Genomic DNA, 25,393 nt, shown 5'->3' on the forward strand with positions numbered 1-25,393 from the left:
CACTATACCTGCTTTAGACATTGCAGGATGACCCCAAAGGCCAGGGCAAAAGGCATAGAACCCATGCGAGGAAACACAATCTGGGAGGAGAGGCTGGGGCTACCGGTCGGAGGCGATAGAGTACCAGCGGGTTTCCTGTCAGTCGGCCTCTTCTCTGGCTCATTCCTAGTGGAGAATAGTTAAAGGATAACACCACACAGACAAAACGCTACAAATATGTACGGCTCAGACAACAGAAAGAGAATAGAAGAGGCACCACTGGCACTTACACAAATTCACAGAGACAGTATGGACTGAACCTCACAGCTCCGTCTTTGTTGGGAAGACCGATCCGTTTCAGAGAGTCAGCTCGCAGGAGTAAGAAGAAATCAAACACCTTTCATTAAAAGAGGAAAATAGACATAAGACACTAGTTAACTGCTGAAGAAAAGATGGTATTTGAATTAGTGGTGAATGCCAAGTTCTAGTGTCCTTGATTGCTCATATATGGGACCCCATAACCTGCATTTACATATCCAATACACCCCAATAACCAGCATGGCTGAGAGCTACTCAACGGCATAGATCAGTGGTGGGCAACAGGTAGCCAATGAGCAGTCAGTAACCCGCTAAGACTTGAGCCACCACCCCCTCCCTCAAATCCAGCTGCTTCCAATTTTATTCTCTGCCTTGTTAAAGCAAAGAGCAAGGAAGACCAGTGGGGGGATGCACAGACTTCTGCATCACATGACCTCTACACAATGCAGGGATTTCACACAACCTGACGGGGAGTGTTTGGTGGTGATGCTTTATTATGTCCCCTTGTCGGCCCTTTTAAAGCTTTGAAGACCGCACGGGTCACCCTCGAAAAACAAAGTTGCCCGTCACTGGCATATTTCTGTTCTACAGTGCGTCTTCTCCCATATCAGCTTTATCACTACTTACGGGGGAAGACATTGCAGTATAAAGTCTTTCTCCTTAGAATTTTCTGCAGTAATGAAACAGGTGAACTCTGTAGCACAAAGAGAGCAGCTCTGCAGATTTTATATTTGATTCACCTGGAGGCGGATGCTGCTGGCGATGGGGGAATTGTACAGGTTCCTGTAGTGCAACTGGATGTGGTTGACCAGCATCTCGTACACACGCACGGCATGGCTAGCGGGAAGAATATACAGCTTGGTCTGCACACGGGAAGAACAGAGGAGAGGATTAGTTGTATAGAGAGCTGGTTTCCCCACCAGACAACTGGATAAGCAGCGCTGGTTCCCACCTGCAGTATAACCATTAGACCCAGCACGGACGTTTTCACATCTTCCAGAGATGAAGCATCCTGCCCTGCAGAGTCTGGTGCTATGGACAGCGAACGGGTCACAACCTAATACAAAGACAGAGTCAAGGCGATAGGGTATTAGGACCTGCGCCAATTCCTTCAAAACCAAAACCACTAGTACACTTTAGGCAACAAAGGATTTCTCTTCGATACACAACAGCAAGGGCAGCATAGAAACACACAAAACCAATCTCACCCTCTCAATGATGTCCATCAGGCTGTTAAAGTGACAAGAATGGCAACATTCAGCCAAGTCCACCAGGAGTTGGGTGGCAAGTTTTCGAACCTGGTGATCTTTATCCTCCGGGATCTGGGCCAGTTGACATGTAACCACTTTTTCAATCAGCTCCTCCTGAAAACAAAGAGTGATCAGGAACCAACGCCTGTCAGATAGGATTCTAGGCATCTCCCAGACTAAAGCTGCCGATTCACATGCAGATCCGACCACTTAAACCCACAGCCATTCAACGCATGTCAAACAGCCGGGTTCTACGGGGGTAAAGGGGGGATTAGTGCTGTATCAGAATGGATACACACATTGTGGTCAGATACAGACATAGCCACCGTGCTGACCCTTCCCTTGGGTTAAGTGGTTAGCACTTCTGCCTCACAGCACTGGGGTCATGAGTTCAATTCCCGACCATGGCCTTATCTGTGTGGAGTTTGTATGTTCTCCCTGTGTTTGCGTGGGTTTCCTCCGGGTGCTCCGGTTTCCTCCCACTCCAAAAAACATTACTAGTAGGTTAATTGGCTGCTATCAAAAATTGACCCTAATCTCTCTGTGTGTGTGTATGTTAGGAAATTTAGACTGTAAGCTCCAATGGGGCAGGGACTGATGTGAGTGAGTTCTCTGTACAGCGCTGCGGAATCAGTGGCGCTATATAAATAAATGGTGATGATGATGAAGGGTCAGGGCAACAGAGATGGAACCTAGTTAGGGAAAAGTGCATCTATATTGAAGCGGATGTCCACTTTCAGAAATTCCCCATTTCTTAAACAATCTATCCACTCATATCAGTAGGACAACCCAGCCACTTTGCAAAGTATTCGATACTAGTGTGGAACAATCTAGTCTATAATTGGGGAAGGGTATGACAGGACGAGCAGATCTTTAGAAGTGCAGACACCTGACATGATCTAGCACAGTCAGAGCATAATGCAACATATGGTATCAAAACATGGTATCTAGTAGCAAGAACCAAGGAACTGATACTACAAGGACCAAGAAGGTGTCACTATTTTGTTTTGGCAGTGTATGTGTGCCAGGAGGAGACTGTATATAAATATATAGTCCAAGACTGGTATGATTATGAATACATCTTGTTTTCCAAAGTAATGACACATGTTGGAGAAAGAACATTATAATTCACAGTGGTTTTACCCTGAAAGAACTGACAAACACAAACCTCATAGAACTGTCTGTTAATGCTCAGTGCAAAGGACAGGACATCCAAGACTTTCATACGCACGATGCAGCGAGACTGGTTTCTGAAATATAAAGTTGGACACCAGTGTTTGTTTTTTGACTTGTAGACATAATATCAGCTTGTATTTCAGCAAAAGAAATGAGGTTGCAGAGAGACTTCAACAAAATGCATGGAAGAAAGTCTGCTGGACATACAAGTGGTCAGACTGCTTCTACCAGTAACATAGGTCCCTGCTGGACTCAACAGCGTAGGACACAGAGGTTCTGACCTGAAATACTTCTCCATCAGTTTCTGCAGGTCCTGGACCCATCCGTCCTTTCCTGGGTGGATGGACTGAGCTCTGTAGGCTATGAGATTCACAACAGAGCTCACCTATGGAGACAAAATAATTAAGACAATCAGAACGATAACCAATAGTTACGTACAGGTCAGCATGATTACATATTGAGGTTTCAGTACCTTTATGTCCAACTATACAAGATCTATATTTGTTAACGTGGCAGCAACTTACCGGCCGCTCATCGGAGTTCTTCTCTACAAGTTCAAAGAACCTCTCCTCGTCCCCATGGAATTCGCTCTGGTCGTAAAGCTCCTCTGCGGCCGTCAACAGATTGTGCACGGCTGCCTTCAACTCCTGACTGCGCAGTACCTGGAACACACACACATAGCGGATATGGTCTAGGAAGCTAACTTTGGTTCTGTCCTATCATTCATCCTTTATAGGAACCTCCAGACACCCATCCAAAGTGGTTCTACTGGAACGCCTTAATCTGAAAGAAACATTACTAGATCCTCTTTTGCCACCAGCTTTTGTTTGAGGCACTGGAGAGAGACAGACCATATGGAGATGTCCCGTAGCCTCAATAACGCAACAGACAGAATGCCTGGTATAAATGTGTGAAATTGCCACCTAATAATGAATATCTTTTTCAAATATCTTTACTTCTGTTAAAATGAGAAAAACTTGTACTAATCAATTTGTGAATCTCATTAGTCCTTTTATACAAGGCAGCTGGCAACTTAGTCCATCCGTCTTTTAAAGGTATTACATAATACTACAGGTACTGGCCAATGAGGATTCCTCAGGCGGCTGCGTGAAAGTTGCTTCAATAGAGAACAAGAGCACCGCAGCGATACAAAGCTCTTAGCACATAGGCAAGAAAGTGGAAAAGAAAAAATGTAAACTTTTGCAATGCACTATAAATGAATCCTTAAACGTGTAAGACAAGGAACTAGTAGAATACTGCTAAAGTCAATGCAATATTGACAATCTGCAACGTTAGTTGCACATCTTAAATATTGCCCCCAAACAGTAACCAAAAGTTAATCTGGCTGCCTACGATAACCCGTACCTGTAGCTGCTGAAATAACCGTTCAATGACATCCAAGAGCACGTCCCAAGTTACGGCCTGCAGGTCTTTCCCGTACTTCTTAATAAGTCGTGACACGGACAGAACAATCTCATAAGAGACCACGGCGTTGGGGCAATTCATTGCCTGGTCAGATCATGAAACAAAACCCTATGAGCTAGACACTCCACCATTATGTAATATTACAAACACATTAAAGGGTAACTTCAGAAAGACAAAATGACATTTATTCAGGTTTATTTTTTTTGCACTGTCTAGATGTACTCACTAAACAGGCTCAGCCCACATACATAACTTTTAATTAGTTGTTATGATAGAAAGTATTATGCAAAGAACTATTGACCATCACTCCAAGGAGAAACAGGATCCCCCACAATGATAGCCCCTTGCTTGGCAGTTTACCTTTAGAAAGGAGGGAAGCACAGATATCGGGGAGTTCTTCAAACAGAACAGTCTATGTGCTCCCCACAACCCCATTCCAACGAAGAACACCGCTCCTCTTAGCAAGGGGGCGTCCTCCCAGTAGACTCTGAAAATAAAATTAAATGTATGCAGTGGGAAAAGGCTTTTCTTTAGTCTCTAGATCAGTTGAATTCCTCTGCTTCCCCCTCATGACAAACAGGATTACCCAAAAACAAACATCACCTTTTGACGTTTAACTTACGCCATTCACCAGAAATGCACCCTAAACTCATCTCCCAATTCCCTATACTAAAGCTGGTATGCATATGTATGGGCCAGACACCAGAATTACTATTGCATACACCGTACAATAAAGGACATGTATAACGTTGTGCTCTGAAATGTGACTCCGCAAGCTTCGTGCAGAGGATAAACAAAGCAATTTAGTTATACATTTATTCAACACGTGTAAGCCTTATTAAAAAGTAAAGACGTTTTTAAAAAAAAACATTGCAACATTTAAGGCTGGCGTTTAATAGGTTGCGGATATTGTGCACCTTCTACGCTAACCAGGAGGTGGCAGTAATTTTTTTTTCCATAATTCTTTATTTTGTTTGTCTGAAAGGTAATGTTACAAACAAGGCTGCAACAGAACAATGGGTCCAAAACTGTTGGCGTAGACCGATATACAAAGTCAGACATAAGATAAGAGAACAACTAAGAGCCAACAGAGAAGGTGACCAGTTTTATGAAGGGGTGGGGGTGCCAGGTACAGAGCAAAAACCTCTTATTCTACATTAGGGAGACGTTCCTGGCATTCTCAGGTCTAGCAGATGGCATGCTTCTTGGCGATTGCGATCATTTTTTAAACTCCTTGAGCTAGACAATTCTATATATGATTAATATTGCAAAACACATTAAAGTATCTTTAGAAGAAACGTAAGCTGACTTTTTTTTCAGGTCATTTTGTTTTGCACTGACTATATGTACTCACTAAACAGACCTAACCCACATACAAAAAGTTTCAATGGTTGCCCTGATAGAAAGTGATGTGTAAAATAATTTCTGTCCAATTTATAATACGACGTATCAATTGCATTGAAGTCATTGCCACATTTGGCATCACAAGCTCACGCTAGGGAAAAAAAACTAAAAAACTAAGAAAAGACAAATGTTCCAATACAGTTTTGTGGGTTTTTTTTGTCTAAATATAGCACCTGTTAAAAATTGTATATGTCTCAATGTATTTAGGACTTTATTGCTCATTTGCTACCACAAAAAAACAAAACCAAACAAAAAAAAAAAACGTAACTTGCAAAATTCTATTCTACTTTACACAGAACCAAAAAACAAGAGCAGCCTTGTTAGATTAGAGGTCATAGGTCGGCAGATTCTTACTTGTCCTCCATGATTCGGCTCATGGTATAAATAGCACTGTGGCCAAGATGAGTTCCCAGGAGGTTTCGCATAAGCTGAGGAGACAAAACACTTTCTGGTCGGCACACGGTACATAAACCGAATTCAATTAGTGTTCTATAAATACAGATGGAAGAGGACAAGCGTGACCTAATACACCACTATAAAGAGATCTATTGGGAAACCACAATACTCGTCACTAATAGGGGTGAATTAAGTTTATTGCAGCCCGGAAACGGTGCAACGTACCAGCGGTTGCTTGTGTATTCCACACTAATACATCATCATTTTGTGGCTTTATAGTTTATTACAGGAGACGGGACTGCACGGGAAGGGATTCAGTCTGATCTATTTGGGTTAGGACTGGGAACGATTGAGGTCAGACAGACTGACGTGTACAAATTGCACAGGGATAATTCATTGCTAGACATTTAGAACGGCGATACCCTCCACCACAGGAGGTGGACGGTTCTCACCTTCCAACAGGGCTCACACAACTCCTTGACGTTGATTGTTCGACACAGCGTAATAACAAACGTTGGGATGCTCTCTGAGGGCAGGCAGTTATAGCAAACCACCGCGTCCAGGACCTTCAGAGACACCTACAAAAGCCACAAGTCCTCTGTTATCCAGGCATTAGACCATATATTTTGCTCTTCTATTTTTAACAATGAACATAAAATCTTTTTAAAGTTTACAGGGAGAACCCAAACTGAACATCAGATTAGATCTTCTGTGTATTAAGTCTCTTAAATACATTTTCATGATAACCACAAGACGTTAGCCTTGCCATGCAGTGTTCTGCAGTACTAGGATCTGTTTATGTTTGGAGAGCTGATTTGCTTATGAATAAAGAAAAGTAAATCCTAAACAAGTTTACAATTAGGAGAGCGACAGCTTGTGGCTAATCAAATAGCTTTTCACACAATTCGTAATACAACAGAAAAGAACTTGGCTATACAGTTACTGAGCTACTACAAGTTCCAGTATCCTTGTAGATCAACCAGGGCCAATGGCTGAAAGTGGAAAAAATGAATTGTGTGACTACATATATGTATATAGTTTCAAATAATGTTAAAAATATTATACATATACACTATAGGTTCAGGGGGGATTCATGACTTTTTTTTGGTCCAGGACATTTTAATTACATTACGGTTGTCTACAAATCATGATAAACAGGGAACTATACAAGGATTTTTAAACAGTTTATTAAGTGGTAATAAACATGATGATCATGGGAACCCACAAACTGCATAATGGGACCAAACAGATTAAGAACCTCCAAGAAGAATAAAAGAGTGACTAACCTCAATGTCATAGAAAGACGTGGTTCGATTGCATAGCAGACAAATCATTCTGGAAGAGAAAGATTAAAAAATGAATGGAAAACAAAAAAACACAAGGAAGAAGAACCTCCAAATACCAATTAGGACATAAAAAAAACAAAACAAACAAAAAAAAAAAACAACAACCAAAAGCAGACACATGGAGAGAATAAACAGTCGTCCGTTAACCAGACACTCCATTGCAGCTCAGTTACAGACAGCCAAAGCCCATCCCACCGCTTTAAGACAGTGTCCAAATGGAATATGAACCAGGGCAAAAAGCTAAGGCTGCAGTCTGTTGAGCTGCTGTGACATCACTGCTCCTTTGTGCAAATACACCAATCTTTACAGTATTACTACAGAGTCTACAGGCCTGTCACTCAAACCTCTGATGGCTCCCTCCTAACATGGCGACCTAGTATTGAGAAGCGAAAGAATGCTGCACATTGTTAGTTAAATCTAAGTATTTGAAGTGTGTTATTCTATATTAATGCCACACAGCGCCTTTACTTTCTCTATAAATTTACTGCAACATTACGGGGACAAAGAAAACCGCAGAAGTACTCACTGCACCATAGGAGCAATATATCGTTCCAGGTAACAGCTGTGAAACTTCACCAAGTTTACCAGCACCAGTAGGAAATCCGGAGACATGCCGACCTCCATCCACTGCAGGACAAACGCAGCTAAAATGATAGGAAGACATACTGCATAGGTGACCACAGGCCTAACATGTAAGAATGACATTAATGCAGGTCCTCAGCTACCTGTCAGTTCACCAAGTCTGTCTCCTTAAATAATATTTTAACCTTTGAATCCAACATTTTAACTAGTTGGATAAATGAGCTTCAGTTTATAAAATGTCATTGCATCAATGCGAGAGGAGCCTCACATTCCCTTCTCTGTTTTATAAAGGACCCTGCTCCTTCTATTATATCTGTATCTACTACATACTGTATCTTCCCACTTGCCTTCATTCCCCTCCATTCCCCTCCTCACATCATGACACTGCCCACTGTCACATGCAGCCCTGTCCTCCCTAATACATCACTCATCTCTTGATGTACTCTGTGCTGCTGGGGGACCCTGCTCCTCCCACTATATAACTCAGTCTGTGGCTTCCTGCTGCCTCCATTCCCCTCCTCACATGTCACTGCCCCTGTCACATGCAGCCTGTCCTCACTAATATATACACAGGAGTTAACAGGTCACTGCCTCCCACATGATCTCCTGCTGCCATGAGCATTCACATCTGACTGGTTAACAAACAGCATACAGTCCTTTATCCTTAACTAAATTGTGATGGTCCCTACTTGGGAGCACCGTCCTCTGCACTGTTGTGGTCCTTAACAAAAAATGCATAAGAAAATATTTTTTTTTTTATCAAGGCCAGAAAGAGTGCAGTCAGATGATGCTAGATTAGGTCACATATTCGTGAATGGACATGCTTACGGTATAAAAATGCAGCAAGCAAGTCACAAATAAATTGGGTAACAATTTGCAGATGAGTGTGAATACTACTATGCCAAAAAAACACATGACAGAACATACGAGGGACAGTAGACAGACATGGGACAATAGGTAAAGAGGACCCTGCCCGTAAGAGCTTACATTCTAGAGGGAGGGGTGGAGAGGGACAGTAGAACCAACTGGGATAACAGAATGTGGGCGAAGGAAGAGGAGGTGATAGGATAGGTGAAAAGGTGAGTTTTGAGTGAGCATTTGAAGGACTGAAGATTGGGGCAGACTCGAATGAGACGGGGTGGGGAGTTCTAAGGATTAGGAGCAGCACGGTAGAAGTCTTGGAGGCCAGCATGGGAGGAGGTAATGAGAGGTGAAGACTGAGGTCAGAGGTGGAGCGGAGTGGCCGGGTAGGTATGTACCGTGAGACAAGGTCAGATGTAAGGGGGAGATGTGTTGGCAAGGAGCTTGAACTGAGTTGTGACACTGATAGGATACCTACGTGACTAAACCAGTAACGTGATAAAGGGACTCCATGACTATCATTTGAATATATTTTTAAGCAAAACGCCAAAAGGGTGCAGTCAGCCGCACGTCTAACCTGTTGCGCACATGTCGTTTTTATTGTTTGAGCTGCAGCGTTACTTTACCATAGTTTTTCTCCCTCAGTTTGAGCAGCCAATCATTTCACTATTCTGCAAACAAGGGTTCCGATAGGATGATCAATGAACGGACAGTTCAGCCTTGATGGCTGAAAGACGGCTTACAATGGGTTATTGGATACTTTCATTTTTGCATGAGGAGCAAGATACTGCATTGTTTCATTGGAGTCTAGATTAGGCATATATTTGCGCTTCAACAAGGGACAAAATATTTACACATCCACCTATATTTCCCGTAAGAGTCTTATAAGGAATGCGGTCATGAATCTATGAGAATGGTCAAGTGCTAATTGGAAACCAATTCTGACCAAAAATGTAAATAAATGGAGTGAAGAGATGGTTCTATACACCGAGGCTGCTGTGTAGCCAACACCATGTAAGGGCCCAGAAGCAATAAGCTTATTGTGACAGTAATTATTAGTCACGTCTATAGAATCAATTCAAGAACAGCAGGATACATAGACTGATCTGAATCTACTCCGGCAAAGGCGTTCAGAAATATTTACAAATTATACAGCATTGCAAGTGTGTGTACTTCCAGTGTTATATATGGTAGCGAGTGTTACATTTTTAATAGCCCATTCAGCATTTTAATCTTGAAACACACTTAAATCAGCTTTTGCTCGTTTGTGTCTAAAACAAAACAAAAAAATCAATGCAATACAAATATTTTTCAACTAGAACAAAGATTATTCTGGCCACATGAATTATCTGAATAACTGGAAGACAATCTGCAAAGCCAACCACACCGGAGCTCTTCTACCTACCCAACTCCTCTTCAAGATACGTGATGTCTCGGCCATTATCGGTAAGAGATTTGAAAACCTCCAGTCTCTCCACAAGGTCTTCGTTACTGGGGTAATCCTTTATAACGCGGAAAAAATGAGCACGGAGAAACCCAAGCCTTTCACCCTACAGAAAAGGGGGCACAATACTTTAAGAAGAGCTCTTACACATACAAGTTTTCCCCCTTGAGCTGCCCATACACACAGAGATCTGGCCATGCAGACCAAGTGACTGGTCAGATCAGCTGTTCGGGCCAGCCCTCTGATCTGTATAAAAGTTATGGCTTCAGTAACATCTTGCAATTTACAGTATATATCACAGATTAAACAGCAAGTCCACTGGAGAACCACACTGTAGTTTGGGATTGGGCAGCACGGTGGCTAAGTGGTTAGCACTTCTGCCTCACAGTGCTGGGGTCATGAGTTAAATTCCCGACCATGACCTTATCTGTGTGGAGTTTGTATGTTCTCCCCGTGTTTGCGTGGGTTTCCTCCAGTTTCCTCCCACACTCCAAAAACATACTGGTAGGTCTATTGGCTGCTATCAAAATTGACCCTAGTCTCTCTCTCTGTGTGTGCATGATAGGGAATTTAGACTAAGCGCCAATGGGGCAGGGACTGATGTGAATGAGTTCTCTGTACAGCGCTGCGGAATCAGTGGCGCTATATAAATAAATGGTGATGATGGTGATACATTACTTGTCCCATGATGAGATTCTTCAATAAATTCAGCACGTTAAGTCTGCCCTCTGGTGGCTGATCGAGGTCTAGCAGATCTGAGACAGCCGTCCATATTGCTTCCACAGCATGCTGCAATTACAAACATGACAGCAAAACATAACAAAGCGTATTCTACAATAATTAACACAATAAGCGGGGAAAAAAAAAGTTTACCTAGTAGCCACCACCTAACAGTCCACGTGATTTACAGAAACCAAGCCTTGCTATACATATTAAAAGATGAACATTTAATAACCCCATTAGGACCACATGCACACTTACGTCCTCAAATTTCTTGGTTTTTGCCAGCTCGCAGATCTGATTCATAGCTTTTATACGAATGCTCAGCGCGCTCTCTGGCCCCAGCTCCTGGTAGTGAAATAAGAAAGGATGCTGCATATTAAAAAAAGGGATTTCCACCTACTACTGGCTATTAGAACGTACTCTAGGCAATACAATAGAATGTGACAACTCCCGGACAATGCAAACGAAATGCAGGAGCTAAGGAGAGTTGTTGAGCACCAGCAGTATTCAAGTCATTACGACTTTCTGGTCTGCAGGAGCATCCACTAGCCTATTGTATGAATGCTGGGCAATCAGGTATTCTGGGTAGGTTTGTTGTTTTTTTTTGAGGGGGTGTCTATTTTAACTAAGGCTCCTTAATGTATTTTTCCAGTTCAAAGGGGACGTGAATCAAAATTAAACAGCAGTGGGAAACATTTAGCAGCAAAAAAAGAACTAAAAAAAAAAAGGCAAAAAAAGTGTCACTTTATTTTGTTTAGATAAAGATAGTGGACCAAAAAAAACTGAAGACCCCTAAACGAGGTTCACCAAGTATATTGAAAGCAGTCTTCCACATAGGTGTGGCTTATGCGCTATTGAAGAACACATCAGAGTGTGATCATGTTTATGTATAAAAATGGACTGCCCCTATTGCTTGTAATTCTGGCTAGCATGTCCTCCAAGAGCGACTTTGAAAGAGGGGTGAACAGCTGCAGATATAAAACTGTGGCGCAAATGGGCAGTTTCGGCAAGACCGATGCAGTCAGAACGCCACAGAGCAGGACATCAGTCTGGTTACTGTGAATAAACAGCACAGGCAACAGAGTACTGAACGGATGACTGCGATCTGGCCAGAGGAATCATCCTTCACCATTCTCTCACGTCTGGCACATAGCTACAGAATACAGCAATGAGTGCTCATCTCAAACAGTAGGATGTTCTGGAATAACGCTTGAGACAGCGTTTTCCACCACTATAAACTGTAAGTTGGGCGACTTCCTCGCCTATGACTTGTGCTGCATTTGTCCAACACAGGTTCAGACACGGCTAACCCCAACGTTACAGTGCATGCAGGCCATACTAGCCCCATGAGGTAGCCCAAAGTCCTACTAAGAGACTTTATATTGGAGTTTCCATATTGTGTCCACTACCTGTACCCTACCAGAAAGTGTAATCTAAATGACTTTCATGGCCAACGTTTATCTTGCTTTCTAAGGGGAAGTCATATGAACTTCAGAGAACTGTGCATACGACTCATTTGGAGCTTCAAACACCCAGCAAGGAACGTTACAGCTTTATAGGTAATATATAGCGGCAGAGAATTTGTTTACACAGAAAACATGTTCAGCAGGAAAGTCAGGATAAAATACACCAGTATGATTGTACATATGCATGCAAAATTCAATTAGCAAAATGCAACCTATAGTTCATTTTGGTGGCTGAACAAACAAACAGCCATTTCAATCTATACCATGTATCCTGGTCTTTTGGGTGTATCAGCAGATTGAATTATGGGAAAATAAGCATTGTGAGTTAACTATTTCTAGTAGAAAGGGAAAATCAGAACACAGGAGAACTGAAAATAAAGTTTCAGAAGTGCTTTTATTTTGATTGGTTATTCCATTGGAACGGACCACGAGACCAGGTTTATTCTTGTAAAACAGAGTGTGCTACAGACCTTTAATAACTCTGCTGTGATGATGTATTCCGGCTGCCTCCACTCTGAGTGTTTGGATTTTCCGCGCGCAGGTCCAAACCCAAGCAGCATTTTTACCTTTTCTTTCAGACCGGAGTCTCGGCCCATTGGCCTGGCCATGGCTGCAGCGATGTGGAGGTGTCTGTGGGAGCACAAAGCACCCCGACTGTTACATGGTTATAACGTTATTTTTCTGTACACGATAACACATGAAAATGAAAGACGCATAAGAAATTAACATATATCCAATGTTCACCCTCAAATGTATTCTTGGAAGAGCAGTTTCCAAGCAAACATTTATATAGCGCCAACATATAGTGTGGCACTGCTCAAATGGGAAAAGACACAGTGATAAAACCAGACTGTTACCAAACAGAGGAAAGCAGGCTCTGCTCCCAATTTATAGGGAAGTAGGAGTTTGATACAGAAGACTATATGATGACTTGTCAGACTGCAATGGGAAAAAGTGCTTAGGGAGGCTGTATGATCCACGCACAGCAGGGCTAGTTTGGGAGCCAGTAGCGAGAGTTAAAAATAGAAGAAATGTAAGTTTTACATCATCTCTCCTTTTAGTCCACATCCAAATGCATCTATAATACAGCAGACAATAATATACATATAAATCAGCAAGCTCTGACAAATATCGGAGCTTAAGATCCTGTGATAAGATGACTGTGCAAGCCGATCCTAGTTTCCGCCTATATAGGTCTATATCCATCACTGACAGTTGTATATTTAATTTAGAAGTATTCAGAGAGTGGAATCGAGCACAATATATATTAACACACAGTATATATCTCTATATATATCTTACAAGTAACATTTATTAAGGAATCAGTAAACATAGTTTTCCTTTCCTAAGGAAAACAGGAGTTTTGTCTACTTCTCCCTATACAAGAAAGTGTTACTATCAGCAATTTCTGGCATTAGATTTTCCACCATGCTTTTGTATGGGGAGCCTACTTAACATGCATCAATACCAATTCTGTTATCGCCACACCTCAGGATAGAGAGAACAGATTCATGTCAACCAAAAAGATGCTTTATTCTGTGAATAAAACAAAGAGTTAAGTTCCAGGCCAGAATCCAACAGAGTCGAAATCCTACTTAATGACAGAGTTTCTCAAGTCCGAATTAGGTTTAAAAGACCTGCACAATATAGGGATTATAAGGACATTTAAGAAGGGGGGGTGAAAATAAAATTATTTAAAAAGTTAAAGTTTACTGGTACTGTAATAGCAGCAAGTCCAGTGTTCATGCTCTACCAACAGTACACTCGGTACAGACAGTGACTAGGATCCATTACATAAAGCTGTAAAGACTTGACTAATACCACAGCACAAATTGCAGCATAGATCACATTTAGAGTCATGTGACAAGTTTTTCTCTTTATATTACAAAACAGACAAGCGCAGCAAAAAAAGTAAAAAGAAAATAGCATTTATTGAGGCAACAATTAAAACAAATACAGAACTGGTAGTTGCTCAAATCAATTTATAGGCTATAACAGGTGCATGAAAGGGTGGGGTTATCCTAAAAGGAAAAAAACAGTGCTGGAGGAATTGGTCTCTGTTTTTAACAATTAAAACAAATCAGTTTGTCTTCACTGTTGCCTCAATACATTTTATCCTTTTTTTATACTTGTGACACTATAAACCTAGCAGCATATTCTGCCAGCTAGTTAAATGACCAAACTATCTTCCTTTGCAGCTATTGTAGTACTATGACACAGATCACAAGTGGGTCTATTAAGCAATCAGTGATTCTAATAGCAGTGTGCTCTATCAGTCTGTACAGGAGTGTGTCACAATTTCTCACGTTAATGCAATTGTTCTTCAGTCTAACACTGGTCAGTGAATCCTCTTTCAAGCAAATATGCAGATCATCTTCAGTAAAAACTCTCACCCCATGTGTTTTTCCCTACAGTTGTATTCTATCATAGGAGAAAAAAAAAACATAGACCCAGCCAGGAAATAACATTTTTTGCCTACTGTATGCTTTTATAAACATTCAGGTGACTTCCCACTCAAGGAGAAAATGTGAGAGAAAATGTTTTCAGAGACTAATTGCATAACATTAATCTGCATTTAATCTTAACAAAAATATATATACAAAAAGCCTGTGGGTGCGCTGGGGAGATCTCTTCAGCCCAGGCTTGAAAGTGACACCATTTATCAGATTCGAACAAGATTGTGGGGCACAAATAAATGCCCCCACCAAAATGCTACATGAGAGGAGCTGTCCAAAAGTGAGCCATACCCTATAAGATATATAGCTTCCAGGTATACATCACTTCTATAGTCTTACTTATAGTGATAAAATACTGTACCAGGTTAGCTAATGAGAAAGGCATGTGATAGAGAGTTTGTGGCACAAACAAGACAATAAAGAATAATTAAATTTAGAGTGACAAATTATTTCAATATCAGACAGTATGGATTATTATTATATGTCTGTCTCCCACAGTGTTGGCATAAGGATAATGATTCTAAACTTCACATTTAGCAATAAAAAAAATATTCAATTGACAAGTGAAACAAGGTAAGATAACCCCACAGCACAATCTGTACAAAGTGCTGATTATACCCTGGGACAAACACTTCTGCCAGTCTGGTGCCAAGACCCCCAGTCACATGACAAGTGCTTCTCAATCCCTTTAAGCACCAGACCATGAGGCCTCAGCACCCAGAAATCCAGCTATATAATCTCATAGAAAAACCTTCACTTAATAATAATGTATTTTTCTATGAAGTCATTTACATGCATCACTATTGGAGGACCAAGAGCTTGCATTGCATTTTCAACCAATTAAATATTATTTTAGGCGTTTTATAGCATGCAGACATCACCCACCACCAGCTACATATGAGCAGAGTGCAGCCTAGATCCATATAACCCTATTCTGTGCAGCAGAACCCACTTCCTAATAACTGCACCCAACTATACTGCGCAGGAGGTAAACAACAAGCACTTGGACCAGTAACGTGCAATAGAAACTGATGGACACCCATGAAGGAGACAGAAAACCAATAATCACCACCACCGTTATGGCGCACACATAAGCAGGTGCGCAGTACAGACCTGGCGCTACACCGCCCTCCTGTCACCTGCACGCCAACACTCTCTACTTAAGCCCTCGGCTTCAGGGCCTTCAGGCACCGCCCATTCGTCCCAGGCCACGCCCCCTCGCCGTGCTCACAAGCTGCCACCCGGAAGCGCTGGGCGCGGGGGCTGCCGGGAGTTGTAGTTCTGTGGGGACTGGCTGTGCCCTATGGAGTACCATGAGCGGTGCCAGGGTAACCAGAAGCAGGAGGAGGGTGCTGGAGGGTGCAAAGAAGGAGCTGAGCACTAAGAAGAAACGTGAGCGCGATGAGACACATGCAGGTTAGGCTGCAAAATTACAGAGGGTACTAACAGACTAATCTATGGCCCATTTTGTAAGCAGCCCATTAACCAGGGAGGGAGCCCACTCAAACATAATGGGGGAGAATATGCAAAGTTTGCATAAAGGGAATCAAACCTGTGTGCCCAAATTCGTGTCAACCTCCTATGACAAGTTACATGCCAGCCTTGTGGCAGGAGGTTTATATGTAATTATTGCCCCCAGTCCTCATTAAGGATCATCACTATTTTTTTCTATAGCGCCACTAATTGTGCAGCACTGTACAGAGAACTCACTCATATCAGTCCCTGCCCCTTTGGGGCTTACAGTCTAAATTCCCTAACATACACACACACAGATACAGACTAGGGTCCATTTGTTAGCAGCCAATTAACCTACCAGTATGTTTTTGGAGTGTGGGAGGAAACCAGAGCACCCGGAGAAAACCCACACAAACATGGGGAGAACATACACACTCCTCATAGATAAGGCCATGTTTGGGAATTGAACTCATGACCCCAGCACTGTGAGGCAGAAGTGCTAACCACTGAGCCACCATGCTGCCCACTAAGCATGTCCTGCCCTTGTGTTGTGCCTTATGTGCAGTTGTCCAGGGTACCATCAAGATTTGAGCATTTCTGTGCATGGAAGGAAGGTATTTCCAAAGTTCCTAACACTGTATCAGTCCACCGATGTGTTTTGGTGGCTGACAATTTTAGTCCCTGCACCATGTACAATAATCATTTCTGAAATTATGTTTGAGCCAGAGGCAGCTGTTGTCCTGGAAACTGGTCACATATGAGGTTTTGCTCTGTGGTACTATTATAAACAAAGATTTAAAGTGCCATACTGATTTCCATAAGGATTAATTATTATTTATTATTATTATCTTTGACTTATAAGGTGCCACAAAGGGTCTGCAGCACCGTACATTACATATACAGAAAACAGAACCAAGACACAACATGATACAAAAATATATACAAACACAGGTGACAGGGTAAAGCAAATCAGATTATATCTGACAGATAGTGAAAGAGATGGTAGAAATCAGCAAGAAGAAGGCCGAAGCTTAAGAAAACAGGGCTAGGGATGCAGGCCAAGAGGTACAGAGGGTGAAGGAACAGTAGAAGAAGCACACAAGGAAAGAGGGCCCTGCTCATGAGAGCTTACAACCTAAAGGGAAGGGGGAGACACAAATAGGGTGGTACTAATTGGGGGAGAGAGCCGGGACATGGGAGTTAGGAGGAGGACTGATAGACTTGAATAAAGAAATGAGTCTTAAGAACACGCTTGAAGCCTTTGAGAGTAGATGCTAATCTGATGGAACGTGGAAGATCGTTCTACAGCTGGGGAGCAGCCCAGGCAAAGTCCTGAAGACGAGAGTCAGAGGAGGTGATCAGTGAAGTAGTGAGGCAGCGGTCACAGGCAGAGCGGAGGGGGTGGGTAGGAATGTAGGTAGAGATGAGATTGGAGATGTAGGGAATGGAAGATTGACTAAGAGCTTTAAAGGTGAGGGTGAGGAGTTCAAATTTAATTCTGTAGGTTATGGGGAGCCAATGTAGTGACTGTTGGAGGGAGACCGCAGAGATAGAGCGGCGGGAGAGAAAAATGAGGCGGGCAGCAGCATTGAGGATAGACTTAAGAGGATCAAGGCGAGAATCTGGTAGGCCAAAGAGAAGAAGGTTACAGTAGTCAAGGCGAGAGATAACAAGCGAGTGAACAAGGGTTTCCGTGGCTTCCGTGGTGAGAAAGGGGCGTATCTTAGATATATTCCGAAGGTGGAAGTAGCAGGACTTTGAGAGGGACATAATGTGAGGCTTAAAAGAGAGCGAGGAATCAAGGATTAATCATACTATGTTCTTATTTTTCATCTTGTTGCCTGCAGTTTGTCCAATTGGATATGATGGGAAATGAGAAAAGGAACACACTTAAGCCAGTGCCAATAAATAAGATTATGCAATATATAAATACAGCTATACAGGTGCTGATACTAAGGTTGCCAAGAATAATTGTCCTTACTAGGAACAGAGAACCTACAGCAGATTGGTCAACTAGTAACCAATCAGAACATCTATTAACCACAGCACAGAGTTATGATGTGAGGGTCCTGTAAATCCAATGCAGGAAGTGTGGTGTCAGATGCACCTCTATACGAAATAAAGTTCATACATCCAACATTTTTTCTTCTTCAGGTGAGCAGGACAGAACTCCTTCAGGAAGGACAGGGGTGCGGGTGGAATACGAGGACACAGAAAAGAAGCTCAAGTGGGAACCGAAAAACTGGAAGGAAGAGCTGGAGAACATCAGGCAGATGAGAAGGGGTCGGGACGCTCCGGTGGACGAGATGGGCGCTGAGAAATGTTACGATCAGAGTGCACCGCCGGAGGTAACGTTTAGCTCATGGCAAGTATGTTACCAACCACTCAAAAATCACTCAGCGACTGAGTGTGAGTCTGAGTGTATCTCATCTGTAAATGTGTATCTATTTATTATCATTATGGAATTTTTTTTCATTAATTTCTATGTATTGCCGTGGTAGAGTACTTGGTACTTTTGATTTAAAATAAATAAATAAAAAAAAAATAAAAAAAATAGGCTGTATAATTAGGTTTAAAAGAACATGATATATGAAGTGATAGACTGTTGCATTGTGTATGGGGTGCAGATCTACAAGCCATCTTGTGTTATGTCCTTGAGCCTCCATTAAAACTTATGGCTGAAATACCAGTGTATGTGGTTCACCTTTAGAATGCCTAGCAGATTCCAAGGGGTATATTTACTAAACTGCGGGTTTGAAAAGTGTAGATGTTGCCTATAGCAACCAATCAGTTTCTAGCTGTCATTTATTTAGTACATTCTACAAAATGATAACTAGAATCTGATTGGTTGCTATAGGCAACACGAACCTGCAGTGTAGTAAATTTATCCCAAGAGTCTGCAAGACAGTAGGGAAATAACACAGTAACACTGTATAGAGTAAGCCCTAAATATGTGAATTGTTTTGCTCTGTAGGTGATGCGCTACCAGGTCTTGCTGTCCTTGATGCTGTCCAGCCAGACAAAGGACCAGGTGACCTCAGCAGCCATGACTAGACTACGAGAACATGGCCTCACCGTGAGCCAGATTCTGAAGACGGATGAGCAGACTCTGGGGAAGCTTATTTATCCAGTGGGATTCTGGAAAGTGAGCTCTGCAACAATTGATATGTACTAATTTATATTTATTTTTTTAGTGGGTCTTTCCAAAGTCTGCCTGTGTCCTCTACAGAGAAAAGGCAGCCATTCTGTGGCCTGAACCAATATTGAGCCTATCAGTTCACTAGGAACTACTGGCTGGGTCATGTAATTAGTTCTTAGGGAACTCGTAGCTGCATTCTCAAGCGCGTGGGCTGAGCCGACAAAATGGCTGCCGCCACTGTGTCTAAGTGATGTTTTTACATTATGGGCCACATTCACAGAACTGGCAAAGGAAAATTTCTAAACTTGTAAGCTGCGCTAGCATACTATGACTAGAGAATAAGTATTATTTTGTTTTCTTACCGCAGAGCAAAGTTAAGTACATCAAACAGACCACAGAGATCCTACAAGAGAAGTACGCTGGTGACATACCTAATAATGTAGCAGAACTGGTGAAGCTTCCTGGGGTGGGACCCAAAATGGCTCATCTAGTTATGGACATTGCCTGGCACAAGGTGTCTGGGATTGGTAAGACTTACTAACGACGCTCACTGGTTGCTACGCTGCTCACTGGCTTTAGTAACGTGTAGGATATGGTGCAGTGTGCTGTAGCCCATAGCAACCAGTCAGATGCTTGCTTTCATTTTTCTAGCCTGTACTAGTAAAAATTGCACAATCTGATTGGTTGTTATGAGTTACAGCACTATTATCCACACTACACCATGTTATTAAATAAGCCATCTGCCTACACCTTTATGTTTGCATTAGGGGGTCACAAATTGTGGGTTATGCACAATAGAGAGGGCACTGAAATAAAACTGACTCCTCCTTTCCCTATAACCTCCCCTGTCTTGGGGGACCTACGTTCATCAAGCCTGCATTATCTCCCTTTAACAGTGTGGTTCTTGCAGTGATGATTTTGAAAGGGAATGGCTTGACCAAAGAGGGCATTAACTCAATGTTGTGGGCACATCAGCCTTCCTCTTGCTGCGTCTATGACATAGTTTGGAGGTCCGATCTTGGTTGGTGTGAAGGTTAAAGGTTCCTGCTGAAGCTTTTGTGTGTATCCAGTCAGCTATTGCCTTGGTTACAGGCATCTCTGATTTTGCACCTCTCTCCTATCAGCCCCCTTACATTGTGTATCACAAGGGTAAAGTGGTCCTTTGTACATGTCTCTGCCGGTCGGACTCCTCTTTGATGGCCACAGAAGGGATGTGAGGCTTCCTCACAGTCCATCTCCCTCTGACTTAAGCATCCAGCGGATTTATCAATTAATTATTTTCTACAAGTCTGATGGGGGGGGCACGGACCAGCCTACTCAGGAATGATTGGTTATTGCCTTGGCTACAGGTTATTGTTCTCCTCTCCTAGGTGGGCCTTCTAGGAGGAGTGGAATATAAGGCACCAGCTGTCTGAGGGTTTAATGGGAAGTACAAAATAATCCTCTTAATTTTCAGTTGACTTTTAGATGTATCTATAATATGACCTCAGGACAGTGTAAGTTGTATAACTAGGTCTTACCAAGATGACCTGTCTCCTCCTCAGGTGTGGACACTCATGTGCATCGTATTTCTAATAGACTGAAGTGGGTTAAAAAGGAAACCAAGACCCCAGAAGACACTCGAATAGCCCTGGAAGACTGGATGCCCAGGTAAGAGTCTGCAACATCATATGGGTCAACTCACACTAACCTCCCCTTTGAGACTACATAGTGCCTCCATTTTGTTTCACCACGGACAATTGAGTGGGATGGTGAATTACACCCTGCATGGTGGGAAGTAGTCTGTAAAATGCCCATCCTCGCCCATCTAGTTGGACACCGTTGACCATGCTCCCTCCTCGGTGTCATGCAGCAATGGCTGGAGAATGGAAACCTTGCAGGGAGATGGCTTGGTAACGGTTCCATGATTATGAGGCAGACAAAAGCAATACAGGACAAGATGGAAACCTCTATCTCCTAGGCTGCTGTTGGCATTTGTATAGAATGTGTGTCCGTTTTACATTTTACATCTGTTTCTATCTACAGGGATCTTTGGAGCGAGATTAACTGGCTTTTGGTTGGGTTTGGGCAGCAGGTCTGTCTCCCTGTGGCCCCTCGGTGCTCTGAATGTTTAAACAGGGACATCTGTCCTGGAGCAAAGAAGAAGTGATGTACCCCTGGACACTGAAAATGGGAGGGGGAGGGGGGGGTGGGGGTGGCAGAGACTTCTGGGAAGTTTCAAACTGAAATTGTTCCAATTAGTTTCTGAGTTAGATTATTGTAAAAAGGACACATTTCTACAAACAGTCTCATTTCTTTATCTTTAAAATGTATATATTTCTATGTATTCAATAAATATAAAACATATCTCTTTTATAGTCTTATGGCTGGTTTACTTTATATATTGTTTACTTTTGGTGGGAGTGCCTCCCCTGTCATAGTGTGTGGCGGCCATTTTCTTGTAGTACGATGACTGATTATCTGCCAATTAGATACAGTCATAGCCAAAAGTTTCGAGAATGACACAAGTATTATTTTTTACAAAGTTTGTTGCTTCAGTGTTTTTAGACCTTTTTGTTGGATGTTGCTATGGTATACTGAAGTAAAATTACAAGCATTTTATGTGTCAAAGGCTTTTATTGACAATTACATTAAGTTTATGCAAAGAGTCAATATTTGCAGTGTTGACCCTTCTTTTCAAGACCTCTGCATTTCGCCCTGGCATGCTGTCAATCAACTTCTGGGCCACATACTGACTGATGGCCGCCCATTCTTGTCTAATCAATGCTTGGAGTTTGTCCGAATTTGTGGGTTTTTGTTTGTCCATCCGCCTCTTGAGAATTGACCACAAGTTCTCAATGGGATTAAGGTCTGGGGAGTTTCCTGGCCATTGACCTAAAATTTCCATGTTTTGATCCCCAAGTCACTTCGTTATCACTTTTGCCTTATGGCAAGGTGCTCCATCATGCTGGATAAGGCATTGTTCATCACCAAACTGTTCTTGGATGGATGGGAGAAGTTGCTCTTGGAGGATGTTTTGGTACCATTCTTTATTCATGGCTGTGTTCTTAGGCAAAATTGTAAGTGAGTCTATTCCCTTTGCTGAGAAGCAACCCCACATATGAATGGTCTCAGGATGCTTTACTGTTGGCATGACACAGGACTGATTTTTCCAGATGCCCCAAACAATCTGAAAGGGGATTCATCAGATAAAATGACCTTACCCCAGTCCTCAGCAGTCCAATCCCTGTGCAGCATATCAGTCTGTCCCTGATGTTTTTCCTGGAGAGAAGAGGCTTCTTTGCTGGCCTTCTTGACACCAGTCCATCCTTCAAAAGTCTTTGCCTCACTGTGCGTGCAGATGCACTCACACCTGCTTGCTGCCATTCCTGAGCAAGCTCTGCACTGGTGGTGCCCGATCCTGCAGCTGAATCAACTTTAGGAGACGGTCCTGGCGCTCGCTGGACGTTCTTGGGCGCCCTGAGGCCTTCTTCACAGCTATTGAACCTCTCTCCTTGAAGTTTTTGGTGATCCGATAAATGGTTGATTTAGGTGCAATCTTACTAGCAGCAATATCCCTGCCTGTAAAGCCCTTTTTGTGCAAAGCAATAATGACTGCACGTGTTTCCTTGCAGATAACCATGGTAAACAGAGGAAGAAAAATGATTTCAACCACCTCCCTCCTTTTAAAGCTTCCAGTCTGTTATTCTTACTCAATCAGCATGACACAGTGATCTCCAGCCTTGTCCTCATCAACACTCTCACCTGTGTTAATGAGAGAATAACTGACCTGATGCCAGCTGCTCCTTTTGTGGCAGGGTTGAAATCCAGTGGACATGTTTTTGGGATAAAGTTCATTGTCATGGCAAAGAGGGACTTTGAAATTAATTGCAATTCATCTGATCACTCTTCATGACATTCTGGAGTATATGCAAATTGCCATCATAAAATCTGAGGCAGCCGACTTTGTGAAGAACAATACTTGTGTCATTCTCAAAACTTTTGGCCGTGACTGTACTGTACTTTAAGTCTGTAGGCAAATGCAAACTATATTTTGTAAATATCAGCACCTACATCTGACTGGTTAACAGTTTAAAACACCAGAATAAAATAGATATCTATTATTCTTATTACAATTGTCCCCAATGCAGGCCAGTGGCAGCCATTGTCTTGTAGTGCAAATCCCCCCATGCGCAATGTTGGTTTTAAAAATATATATCCAACAACTACATCCTTGTTATGGTGTAATACATGAGCAAGAGTGCAGTGGTAGCGACGACCCTCCATTGTGTACATTACAAACTTTAGTTATGGGGCCCACAAATGTCTAGTTATGACAAAACAATATATTTTGTAATATAACGCACTGTATGGCGGGGGGGGGGGATTAAATTGCCAGCCATTTGGAGTGTGGACATCTCGCCACTCATTGCTTGCAATTACGGTACAAATTTCTGTCAAAATTTCCATCACAGAGTGTCTCCGGAACGTGAGACACTTCGCGGCCAATCGAATTCCCCCTTATATGTTAGGTAAAAAATATGCTTCTTTTTTTTTTGTTTGTTTGTGTGTACAGATATTGCATGTAGAATTCATAATGCGTGTACCTATGATATAAAGAATGCTTTTAGCCATGAGGTTTTTTTTTTTTAAATGTTGTGAATAACTAAGTAGAATTTAATGTATGTCATTAGATCATAAATATTTCCCCTAAGTAAATTCTTGTTAAGGTACACACTACAGAAATTTTATCCTGATGGGATATCGTTAACAATATCACCAACAACTGAAAGTCCCGATCATCATGCCGATTCCTGTGTACACACTGTACACGTTTTACGCGATTTACCTTAAGATCATCTGTCATAACCATCGGCTGAAAAGATCATTACTCTGTACTCTATGGAGATCTCCTACACCGCTGGTCATGAGTGTATACGCACTGCAGGATTTGCCCAACATCTTTCATCGTTTAATATATAAATTTTTATTCCAGTTATAAAATCAAACCAAACAATACGATGTGCTTTGGTACGATAACACATGATCGTTGCAGTGTACACACTAATGCGATATGGGACCCAACAGTCGTTTATCGTGTGATTGGCCCAATGATTGGGTGAAAAGCTTGTAGTGTGTACCTAGCTTAACAGTGAGGGTCAACCACAGACACAAATAGACTAAACAACATCCTAAGGCCATATCTACTGGCAATTTACTTGCTTTCTTAAAGCTTTTAAAAACGCATAACAAGCCAATTTTTTTGCTATACAATTTAAGGATCTCTGTAGGCTTCCACAAAAAAAAACAGTGTTCCTAAACAATGCTATCGCAATGCCAAGGAGAGAAAAATGCTAATGGGTATGGTAACTCTATAAACAGTGGTGTCTAGTGTCGGCCCCGTTTACATGTGTTAAAAATGCACTTAAAAATTGCTGGTGGATATGAGCGCTTAGCGCACTCACGGGTGGTTTAACATCGGCCGCAGTGAATTAACTTGTGCCATATTAACCTTCCAGAAAGATATGTCCTTAGTGCATCCATCAAAAGGTATTTAACTTATTAATTCTGCTGTCAGTATACGGCACATATCAGAGCAAACAGTTGATTGGGTAGCACGGTGGCTCAGTGGTTAGCACTTCTGCCTCACAGCTATGGAGTCATGAGTTTGATTCCTGACCATGGCCTTATCTTTGTGGAGTTTGTATGTTCTCCCCGTGTTTGCGTGGGTTTCCTCCAGGTGCTCCGGTTTCCTCCCACACACTCTAAAAACATACTGATAGGTTAATTGGCTGCTATCTAAATTTACCGTAGTCTCTCTCTCTGTGTATATTAGGGAATTTAGACTGTAAGCTCCAATGGGGCAGGGATTGATGTGAACGAGTTCTCTGTACAGCGCTGCGGAATTAGTGGCGCTATATAAATAACTGATGATGATGATGATTGGATTGCCATTTTGCCTAGTGATCGAAATACGTGAACACAGCTCAGGAA

The 25,393-nt window shown here is 42.2% G+C and overlaps 2 protein-coding genes across 7 annotated transcripts in view; one reads left to right on the forward strand and one right to left on the reverse strand.

The window, feature by feature from the left end:
- TSC2 (TSC complex subunit 2) overlaps nt 1-16,047 on the reverse strand; it is a 35,304-nt gene extending 19,257 nt beyond the window's left edge. For all 6 annotated transcript variants that reach the window (XM_075179328.1, XM_075179327.1, XM_075179324.1 and 3 more), the window contains exons 1-19: nt 15,940-16,047; nt 12,841-13,000; nt 11,163-11,249; nt 10,860-10,970; nt 10,143-10,287; nt 7,821-7,938; nt 7,235-7,283; nt 6,401-6,526; nt 5,907-5,980; nt 4,509-4,635; nt 4,089-4,232; nt 3,248-3,385; nt 3,005-3,108; nt 2,716-2,797; nt 1,506-1,661; nt 1,250-1,354; nt 1,038-1,160; nt 270-376; nt 9-165 (exon numbers count right to left, since the gene is read on the reverse strand). In XM_075179328.1, coding sequence (XP_075035429.1) covers nt 9-165; nt 270-376; nt 1,038-1,160; nt 1,250-1,354; nt 1,506-1,661; nt 2,716-2,797; nt 3,005-3,108; nt 3,248-3,385; nt 4,089-4,232; nt 4,509-4,635; nt 5,907-5,980; nt 6,401-6,526; nt 7,235-7,283; nt 7,821-7,938; nt 10,143-10,287; nt 10,860-10,970; nt 11,163-11,249; nt 12,841-12,978 — 2,091 coding nt within the window. In that variant the 5' untranslated portion in view covers nt 12,979-13,000; nt 15,940-16,047. The remainder of the gene's footprint in view (nt 1-8; nt 166-269; nt 377-1,037; nt 1,161-1,249; nt 1,355-1,505; nt 1,662-2,715; nt 2,798-3,004; nt 3,109-3,247; nt 3,386-4,088; nt 4,233-4,508; nt 4,636-5,906; nt 5,981-6,400; nt 6,527-7,234; nt 7,284-7,820; nt 7,939-10,142; nt 10,288-10,859; nt 10,971-11,162; nt 11,250-12,840; nt 13,001-15,939) is intronic.
- Nucleotides 16,048-16,069: 22 nt separating this feature from the next.
- NTHL1 (nth like DNA glycosylase 1) lies at nt 16,070-21,773 on the forward strand. Its single transcript, XM_075179329.1, has 6 exons — nt 16,070-16,242; nt 18,436-18,629; nt 19,256-19,426; nt 19,788-19,947; nt 20,965-21,070; nt 21,446-21,773. The coding sequence occupies exons 1-6, from the start codon at nt 16,140-16,142 to the stop codon at nt 21,567-21,569; spliced, it is 858 nt and encodes a 285-aa protein (XP_075035430.1). The 5' UTR covers nt 16,070-16,139; the 3' UTR covers nt 21,570-21,773.
- Nucleotides 21,774-25,393: the final 3,620 nt, after the last annotated feature.

Source organism: Mixophyes fleayi, chromosome 7, assembly GCF_038048845.1.
Source record: "Mixophyes fleayi isolate aMixFle1 chromosome 7, aMixFle1.hap1, whole genome shotgun sequence".
In the NCBI taxonomy this organism is placed as follows: Eukaryota; Metazoa; Chordata; class Amphibia; order Anura; family Limnodynastidae; genus Mixophyes; species Mixophyes fleayi.